This window comes from Physeter macrocephalus, chromosome 10 (assembly GCF_002837175.3).
Source record: "Physeter macrocephalus isolate SW-GA chromosome 10, ASM283717v5, whole genome shotgun sequence".
In the NCBI taxonomy this organism is placed as follows: Eukaryota; Metazoa; Chordata; class Mammalia; order Artiodactyla; family Physeteridae; genus Physeter; species Physeter macrocephalus.
This window is the reverse complement of record NC_041223.1, coordinates 52,400,771-52,411,163: the sequence shown is the minus strand read 5'-3', so window position 1 is coordinate 52,411,163 and position 10,393 is coordinate 52,400,771. Positions and strand designations below refer to the sequence as shown.

The window sequence follows — 10,393 nt, the reverse complement described above, 5'->3', positions numbered from 1 at the left end:
CAGCGGCCATGGCTCACGGGCCCAGCCGCTCCGCGGCATGTGGGATCCTCCCAGACCGGGGCGCGAACCCGGTTCCCCTGCATCGGCAGGCGGACGCGCAACCACTGCGCCACCAGGGAAGCCCCGATTGAATGCCTTTTGATATTCTTTCTGTGATTGTTAATTTTTTCTGTTATTAAGAATATAATAAATATTGTATAGTACCAGAATAGAGATCAGTTTTGGTTATTTTTCTTCTCTTTTGCTTCTTTATCTTTTTCATCAGTAGAAAACTTTATTTGCCAGACTAAAATATAAGCTAACATTATGATTTAGGTGAAGTGAAAAGCTAATACTAATTTTTTCTTTCAGATCTCTATAAAAATGGACTCCAAAGAGCTAACTTTGTACCATTCATAGCTGTCCTGAAGGTAAGGAAAATCACTTACTTATGTTCACTGACTAATATCATACTGATTGATAATAAAGGGCTTTTATAGGATTGCTATGGTCTTGCATTCAAGCAGAATTTATTTTGTTATTTGATGGTAATAGTTAAAGACTGAAGGAGAAAAGAATCTTTTTTATATAGTATTCATCAATACACAGGAAAAATTACAAAATATAGTCTAAATTATTGTCCAGCTGCAGCATTTGATAGTTTGCATTTTATAAATTTTAATTTGAGGTTTGCTTGTAAATATTATAGTGGAATGTTTCAACTTATACATTGACTTCTGAAAAAATGTTTAATGTTCCTTGTTTCCTTCAGGTTAATGGCCATTAACATGTTTTCCCAGATATTAAAGTTGCTATTTTGGAGTAGCATTATTACAAAAGTATTGTAATATATTTAAATGTGATTGCCATCAAGTTATCATGAAATTTTGTCAAGTTGAGGTACATAAATAGTTTAAATATTTGTGTGTATTATCACTGCATAGGGTTTAAAATAGGCTTCATTAGAATATGATGAAGAATAAAGTAGCCTTCTTTTTCACTGTTAATTTTAGTAATTTTTTACACGATTATTCAATAATTCTACATTCTACCAATATTTATTGGGAACCTACTATGTGCAAAGTCCTACATTAGGCATAATGGATAATATAATCATTAAGTAGGTTGTGTTTCTTGCTTGCAAGTCATTTATAATGTGGTTGGGCATATACTACATACACAGATACCTATAACACAAAGCAAAATGTTTTTGGTAAAATAATTACCAAAAAGAAGCGTGTATGCCAAAATATAATTCCTGTAATTCTCAGGCACATTTTTCCCTGTCCATAACAACATATCTAAAGAAAGGATAGAATTGTATTTTTTTTTTAGAAAGACCTAAAACCTCAAAAATTCTTACCAAGAAGGAGGAGTAAAAACATTTTATATTCACATATTCTGAAGATGTAGTCAGACAATCTTTTTGAAATATACTTTAGTTGGAGCTATTGTTAGTGCCAAACTTTATTCTCTGTGCTATCCAAACATCTGTTTCCTTGACCAATTTTAGGTTCCCAGAAGATTTTAGTTTCTCTGAGATGGTTTCAGATGTAGGAAAAAGTACTTTTTGAAGATTTATGCTGTTAGTAATATTTTCCCGTTTGTATTCATGTTTTACATTTGAGGAGAAGGTAGATTTGCAGTGTTTTCTCCACGCCAGGAATCCAAAGTAATGTGGTGTATGTAGATACCAAAATATAAACAGGGAAGCTAAGAAAAATAGATGCTAAAAATAGTTTCTTCATGTAGCATAAAATACACAAAATATAAAGAGATGGCTCACAAATGAAACAAGCTAAAAGATTCTCAGGGAACTTTGTAGCTGTACTTTTTTTTAACCCCAAACCTTATTTTTTGGTCAGTTATTTGTCATACTTTAACATATAATAGCATTACTAATAGACAACTAAATTGACCAGATTGAATTTATTTTCCTTTTCCTTTCCCACCCTTAATTTTTTTTTAAAGAGGAAGAAAAACCAAAGAGATGAATAATCTGATTTGAGATCCAACAAGTACTGAGATAATACACAATTTGAAATTAAATATGAACTGAAATTTCCAGGAAACTAAATACCAGATTGGATGAGAAAATATCGAAAATGTCTCATTTATTTAAAAGACTTTTCACGTAACAAAACATCAGTCTGATGAAATGTACACTAGAGCTGGTTTCCCTGGAGCTTTTTTGGTGGGCGTATGAAGTTTCCCTTGTAAGGCAAAGTTGTTTCATATTCATTTTACCTATTCACACATGCTAGCGTTACTCTTTCATTTGGGCCCAGCTGAGAGACATGTATAGTAGAAGTGGAAATACTAAATATCAAAACTTTGTTTTAAGATAGACTTAAAACAAATAGAGGATCTTAGTTTAATAAAAAGATTATAAACAAGATAGAAATTTATTTTGGGAAAAGGTACAGTGTAAAATCCTTTTTCTCCTTTACGTTTTCCTCTGTAAACTGAGTGATAACAAGTTTGTAATTCACCACAAGAATTTGTGATTTGTTGCTTGGAGTATTGCAAAATGACCAAAAACTTATGTAAGCTATTAGTGAACAATATTTTCATAAGATAGTAAGAATGATGAGGAGGACTAATATGTTATTAAAAGCCATAGGTCTGGGACTTCCCTGGTGGTCCAGTGGTTAAGAGTCCGCCTTCCAATGCAGGGGACACAGGTTCAATCCCTGGTCGGGGAACTAAGATCCCACATGCTGCGGGGCAACTAAGCCTGCACGCTTTAGAGCCCAGGCGCCACAACTAGAGAGAAGCCTGCGCGCCACAATGAAGATCCCGTGTGCTGCAACTAAGACCCGATGCAACCAAATAAATAAATATTAAAAATAATACAAGCCATAGGTCCATCAACAGATGAATAAACAAAATATAATATATTCATATAATGAAATATTGTTCTTCCATAAAAAGGAGTGAAATTCTGACGTGATACATTATGGATAAACCTTGAAAACATGTTAGGTGAGATAAGCCAGACACAAAAGGACAAATATTATATGATTCCACTTATATGAGGTACCTAGGAAAGGCAAATTGATAGAGACAGAAAGTAAAATAGAGGTTACCAGGGGCTGGGAGGAAAGGGGAATAGGGAGTTATTGTTTTGTGGGTGCAGAGTCTCTGTTTAGGATGATGAAAAGTTCTGGAAATGGATAATGGTGATGTTGCATAACATTGTGAATGTCCTTAATGCCATTGAATTATACACTTAAAAATGGTTAAAATGATGAATTTTATGTTATGTGTATTTTACCACAATTTATAAAAAAAGAAAAGAAACCATAGGACTAGAATGGATATAGGAAACGATCAGGTACATTTCCTCTAGAAACCGCTTGTAACAAGCAAAGGAAAACAAAACAAAACAGAAAACTCTTACATGTACTTTTTCCTGCCTTTTAAGTAGGGAGTTTCCTGTTTTTTTCTTGTACTTTCTTTGAGTTTATTTTGCTGTTCTTTTTTAAAATTTACTGAGATTAATTTTTATCTCATTTTAACCTTCTTTCTTAAATGCATTTAAGGCTATTTATTTCCCTCTGACTAGCTGCATCCATGAAGTTTTGATATTTAGTATTTCCACTCAAGTTCAAAGTGTTTTCTAATTTCCATTGTGATTTCTTCTTTAACCCATGAATTATCTAGAAGTCTATTTCTTAATTTCCAAACATATGAGAATTTTCTAGTTAACCTTTTGTTACTGTTTTCTTAATAAATGCTTAAGTGCATTGTGGTCAGAGAATGTGCCCCTTGTGACTTCAGTTCTTTCAAATTTGTTGAAACTTGCTTTATGGCCCAATATGTGGATAATTTTTGTAAATATTCTCAGCATTCTTGAAAATAATGCGTACTCTCCAGTTATTGTGTGATACATATAATACCCATTAAGTTATCAATAGGTTTGTTAATTATGCTGTTCAAATCTTTATTCTTATATATTTTTCACATCAGTTATTGAGAGGCTTATGGAAAACATCTCCCACTATGACTGTGAATTTATCCATTTTTCTTATAATTCTGTCATTGACCTTACATATTTGGAGATTCTGTTGCAAGTTGCATACAGATATAGAATGATTAAATATTGCTTCTGAATGGAACTTTTAAAAGTTATTTTTTATCGTGAAGTAGTAATTCTCCTTGTTTCAAGCATAGTCATTATTTCCTGATGAAGCATTTATATCATGTCTGCTTTCAAATCTTTTTTTTAAAATAAATTTTATTTATTTATTTATTTAGGCTGCGTTGGGCCTTTGCTGCTGCTCATGGGCTTCCTCTAGTTGCGGTGAGCAGGGGCTACTCTTCTGTTGCGGTGCACGGGCTTCTCATTGCAGTGGCTTCTCTTGTTGCGGAGCATGGGCTCTAGGCACACGGGCTTCAGTAGCTGTGGCACGTGGGCTCAATAGTTGTGGCTCGCGGGCTCTAGAGCTCAGGCTCAGTAGTTGTGGTGCACGGGCTTAGTTGCTCCATGGCATGTGGGATCTTTCCGGACCAGGGCTTGAACCCGTGTCCCCTGCATTGGCAGGTGGATTCTTAACCACTGCACCACCAGGGAAACCCTGCTTTCACATGTTTATCAGATAATTCTAACATCTCTGTCATCTTGATGTTGGCGTTTGATTTTTTTTTTTGTATTCTGTTTGAGGTCTTTGTGGTTTTTGGTATGAGTGATTTTCAACTGAAACTTGGACGATTTAATAATTTGTCATGAGACTTTGACTCTTATATTTGTTAATTGATATTTTATTGTGGTAAAATATGCATAACATAAGATTTACCACTTTAACCATTTTAAATGTACAGTTCAGTGACATTAAGTACATTCACATTGTTGAGCAACCATCACCACCATGCATCTCCAGAACTTTTTCACCTTCCCAATCTGAAACCCTGTACTCTTTAAATAATCACTCCCTATTCTTCCCCTCCCCCAGATCCTGGTAACCACCTTTCTACTTTCTATCCCTGTGAATTTGTCATTTCTAGGTACCTTATATAAGTAGAATCATTTAATATTTGTCCATTTTTGTCTGGCCTATTTCATTTAGCATAATGACTTCAAGATTCATCCATGCTGTAGCAAGAGTTAGAATTCCATTCCTTTTTAAGGCTAATATTCCATTATATGTTTATACCAATTTTGTTTATCCATTCATCTGTTGGCCCCGTGCCCTAGAGCACATGTACTTCAGTAGTTGTGGTGCGTGGGCTGAGTAGTTGCGGTGCGTGGGCTCTAGGGCGCATGAGCTTCAGTAGTTGTGGTGTGCAGGTTCAGTAGTTGCGACTCATGGGCTCTAGAGCACAGGTTCACTAGTTGTGGTGCATGTGCTTAGTTGCTCCGCGGCATGTGGGATCTTCCCAGACCAGGGCTCAAACCCGTGTCCCCGTCATTAGCAGGCGGATTCTTAACCACTGCGCCAGCAGGTAAGTCCCCTTCGTTGTGTTTTGATTTGCATTTCTTAAATGATTAGTGATATCGAGCATCTTTTCCTGTGCTTCTTGGCCATTTGTATATCTTCTTTGTGGATCTTATTTAAACTTTCTGTTTTAACTGGCTATTTGGACACTCTTCTGGAATGAGGAGAGGCACTGCCTTGTTACTGCCAGACATAGGTAGACGTCTGGGTTCCCTATTCAGCCTATTGACACCTGAGGCAAGGGTACTCCATGTTACTGCTGGTGGAGGGGTTTAATTTCCACTGACATTGTGGGGATGGGGAGGATGCTCATTATTGACTGGCAGGGATGAAAGTTCCAGCTCCCTATGTGGCCTTCCATCTCTTTTTTTTTTTTTTTTTTTTTTTGCCTCACCGTGTGGCATATGTGGGACCTAAGTTCACCAACAAGGGATCGAACCCGCATCCCCTGCACTGGAAGTGCAAAGTCTTAACCACTGGACCGCCAGGGAAGTCCCTGGCCTTCCTTCTTTGACATTAGCCTGGCAGGAGTGTTCGTGGGCCTCATTACATCCTTGTGAGAGTTTAATTCAAGGCTCTCTTCAGCCTTTGCTAGAATGGGTGGAGGTGGCACCACAGTTTTCTGTGGTGTTTGCTGCAGTAGAACTGTTATGTTTTCTTTCTTGTTACCCTGCCATTTTCCTGGTCCTTTGGCTAAAGAGAGCAGGCTTTTGTTGGAGCCTCATTTGTCTGTGTCTGTTGGCATTTCTGGGTCGCCGGCTTCTTCACTTCTAAGTCTGAGATATATGAGTCAAAAGAAGACTAGAGAACTCACCATTCTATTGTTATTCAGGTCTTGAGGTCCTTCACTGTTTTTCTTTCTTTCTACTATTCAGTGTTTTCTTATGTTCGTTTTATATATAATTTCCAGGATTTTAAATTGTACATAGCAGGAGGAACAGGGGAATGTACAGCTACTCTGTCTTCCCAAAAGCAGAAGTCAGTTTATTAAAAGTTCTTGTCTGCTAATTCTATCATCTCTTGTCATTTCTGATTTTGTTTCTATGGTCTGATTTTTTTTTCCTGGTTGTGGGTCCTATTTTCCTGCTTCTTTGCAAGTTTAGTAATTTGTGATGGGATGATGGACATTGTGATTATTGCACTGAGTCTCTGTTATTTTCTTTAAGACTGTTGACTTTTATTGGTAAGTGGTTTTTTCTTGCAGGTCATCCTGATCCTTCTGAGGCTTGTTTTTAAAATTTGTTATCGTGTCTAGTGTAACCTTTACTCTAGGACTATATTTTAACCCTTCTTCTGGATGTCACCCTTATAGGTTCTTTACTGAATCTCCCCTCTTAGTGTTCATTGAAGTCTCTCTACTCTGGCTGTTCAGAATGCTTACATCTCCCAGCTTTGTGTAGATTGTTCTCCACCCAGTCTTGTCAAGTTTCATCATATACATGTGCAATTTTACATTCAACTAAAGATTACAGACCTTTTCTATGTAGATTATCTGCAGCTCTTTCTCTGTATAACTTCCTCCTTACTGAACTGTACCATACAAATTGCAACTGCCTCAGCTTTCCAAAACCCTGATATTGTCTCCTCAACTCATTTAGACTGCTGTGCTGAAGTCTAGAAATTGCCTCTAGATGGGAAGCCAGGGGAAATATAATACTTGCTTGCCTAATTTACTTCCCACATCTCAGGGATTGCTGTCCTTTGCTACCCATTGTGTTATGTCTGACATCAGATGTTTCACATGTTTTTTCCAGTGTTTTAATGATTTATGGCAGGAGGGCAAAATTGAGTTTCAGCTACTCTGCCTTGGTCAAAAGCATTAGTCTCTTTCTTAGTTTTTAGTTGTAAAGAAGAATAATGCAGGATTTTTTTTTTTTTTTTGGAATTTGGGAGCTCAGAGCCATATTTTTCCACAGATACAAAAATGTAAATAAGATAACTATAAAAAAAAAGTGATGGGCACATTTTTCTCTGCCATGTTTAGAGGATTTGTTAAGTAAAAGATGGTATAGTCACATGAGGGGATGGATATACTAGAGTTATTTAGAATGACATTTTCAAAACACATGATAATGTAGAATAATGCTCATGGATAATATGAGTGAAAAAAATAACGATGTAGGAGTATATTACTCTCTCAACTATGGAAGTAATATACATACATGGAAAACAGTGGAAATAAATATCCAAAAATGTAAAGAGAACTTATTTCTGAATAATAAGATTATAGATTATTTAAATTACCTCTTTTAAACCTTTCAAAGATTTCTGGGGCTTCCCTGGTGGCGCAGTGGTTGAGATTCTGCCTGCCGATGCAGGGGACACAGGTTCGTGCCCCGGTCCAGGAACATCCCATATGCCGTGGAGCGGCTAGGCCCGTGAGCCATGGCCACTGAGCCTGCGCGTCTGGAGCCTGTGCTCCACAACGGGAGAGGCCACAACAGTGAGAGGCCCGCATACCACAAAAAAAAGATTTCTGGAATGATACTGTATTATTTTTATAATAAAAAACATTTTTAAGTAGTTAAATTTTTCCCCACCCTTCCTAGAAAATCAGCAGACCTGGATAAGACTACCCATATTCAAAACTGAGAAATCAGCAAAAACCAAAATGGACTGAACATGGGTCCCATGTATAGAGACTGTTAAAAAGATGAAATGGCAGGCATAAGAAGGAAGCATCAGGAGCAGATGGGAGAGGTAGGCATGAACCAACAAGTAAAAGCACTTGAAGAATATGCTTTAGAAGAAGAATTATCTTAGGAAATGGGAGATTTTTTTCAGATAACACTTTGTTATATGTTAAAAGAAATTAGGGACTTTCCTGGTGATCCAGTGGTAAAGAATCCATCTTACAGTACAGGGGACGCAGGTTCCATCCCTGGTCGGGGAACTAAGATCCCACATGCCATAGGGCAACTACGCCCGCACACCACAACTGCTGAGCTCGTGTGCCTCAACTAGAGAGCCTGCGTGCCGCAAACTACAGAGCCCACACACTCTGGAACCTGTGCACCACAAGTACAGAGTCTACGCGCCTTGGAGCCTGCACGCCATAACTAGAGAAGAGAAAACCTGCATGCCATAACTAGAGAGAAGCCCGTGCACCACAACGAAGAGCCTGCGCGCTGCAACGAAAGATCCGATGCAGCCAAAAAATAAAATTAAAAAATAAATAATAAATCTTTTTTTTTTAAAAAAAAGGAGAGTGAAAATACAATAGGACTAGTTAAAAGAGAAAGAAATTAAAGTTATGGTACTGATGAAATAAGAGATCAGAGATGAAAAAATGTAAAATCAGATGAAAAATGAGCTGGCAGAGCTAAAATAAAACAGACTGAAGGTGGACCCATTAAAAAAGTGAAAAGTGTTTTGGCAAAAGTAAGTTAAAGAATCAACACTACTGAAAATAAAATCAGTGATACAGAGATCAGAGTTAAAAGAATCACACTAAATGAAGTCAGAATAGTCAGAGATAAAAACTTACAGAGAAGGTGCTAGTATGGAAAATAGACAACAGAGATCAAATATTCACATAATTAGTATTTCTAAAAGAGAGAACATAAAGATAAAATAAAAGAATAATGTATTTTTCTGGTGCAAAACTGCACTTCAAGGATAAAGAGAGAATCCTACAATTACATAGAAGAAGAGCCAATGGGAAAAAAATCAAGCTGGACTGAGACTTTTCCACCACAAGTTGATACTGGAATAGAATAGAATAGTTTTTACTATATTAAAAAAGAAAAGGTGTGTCCTCTTGTCAGCTAGGCTGTTATGAAAATCCAAGCCCAAAGATGTATATTTTTGGATATATGGTAACTCAAGAATTACAGCCTTCATGAAGCTTCCTGAAGAACTTACTTTAAGATTTTGTACTACCAGTCAAAGCTAATAACTTATTAATGGAGATATTATGGTAAGAAAACGTTGGTGGTAGGACATTGAATTTGATTAAATAGTGTTTTACTTTGGTCCGTAAATCAGACAATAAAATTTTTTTCATATCATGTGTGAACTTCTGTAGTTGAGTTAACTACAGAATGCAAACAGTATAAAAAAGGGGCCTCAACCCACACTAGCAGTTTGAGTAGAGAAGATGGCACATGTAAGGAGTATTTCCTAAGAGCAGATTAGGTTTAAATTGAGACCTAAATGACAAATTAAAGTTACCAGGCAAAGTGAGAAAGGGCATTCATCATGGAAGAAAAAACACATGGGAAAGACAGAAGCATGAGAATCAGATTAAAAATGTTGTGATTAGTACTTAGCTCATTGAGTTTTCATAAAATACTATTACTATTCTTCTGTTTACTTGAGGCTTGGGAATTTATTTAAAACTCACATTTTCCCCCGCCCAACATAAAAGCAGAATATGTTTTGTATTGTATGTAAGTGGAAAATAAAAACATTTTGGTAGTTAACATTCCCTTATTTATATAAAAAAGATGGTTAGTATTATGATTATTGTGCCTGCTTCAAACTTGAAACTTCATTATGACTTGATGTCCTGATTTTGCTGATTTATTCTTGAAGAATCTTTGTTGTGATTTTAGTAAAACTTAGGTAATTCTTCTGAAGTATGCAAACAGATATAGTTTTGGAAGCATTTGTTGGTATCTACGTAGCACCAATTTATAAAATTAAATATATCTGTCTCAGTCTCTGCACTGCAGTATTTTAAAGCAGACTGTGATAATCTATTCCCAGGGGTTAATAAACTACAGCCAGTGGCCAAATCTGACCTGCCACCTGTTTTTGTAAATAAAGTTTTATTGAAAGACTTAATGCTCATTTGTTTATGTATTTTCTATGTCTGTTTTCACACTACTATAGTTGCAGAGTTGCGTAGTTCTGGCAGAGAACTATGGTCTTTAAAGCCTGAAGTATTTACTGTCTGGCTCTTTAAAGAAAAGGTTTTCTTACCACTGATCTATGCAACATACAAAGGACAGAGTGACAAACAACTGTTAAAA

General features: G+C 36.4%; 1 protein-coding gene across 4 annotated transcripts in view; it reads left to right on the top strand.

The window, feature by feature from the left end:
- AFG1L (AFG1 like ATPase) overlaps positions 1-10,393 on the top strand; it is a 229,431-nt gene that overhangs the window by 126,401 nt on the left and 92,637 nt on the right. For all 4 annotated transcript variants that reach the window (XM_055087584.1, XM_024115555.3, XM_024115554.3 and 1 more), the window contains exon 7: positions 352-410. In XM_055087584.1, coding sequence (XP_054943559.1) covers positions 352-410 — 59 coding nt within the window. The remainder of the gene's footprint in view (positions 1-351; positions 411-10,393) is intronic.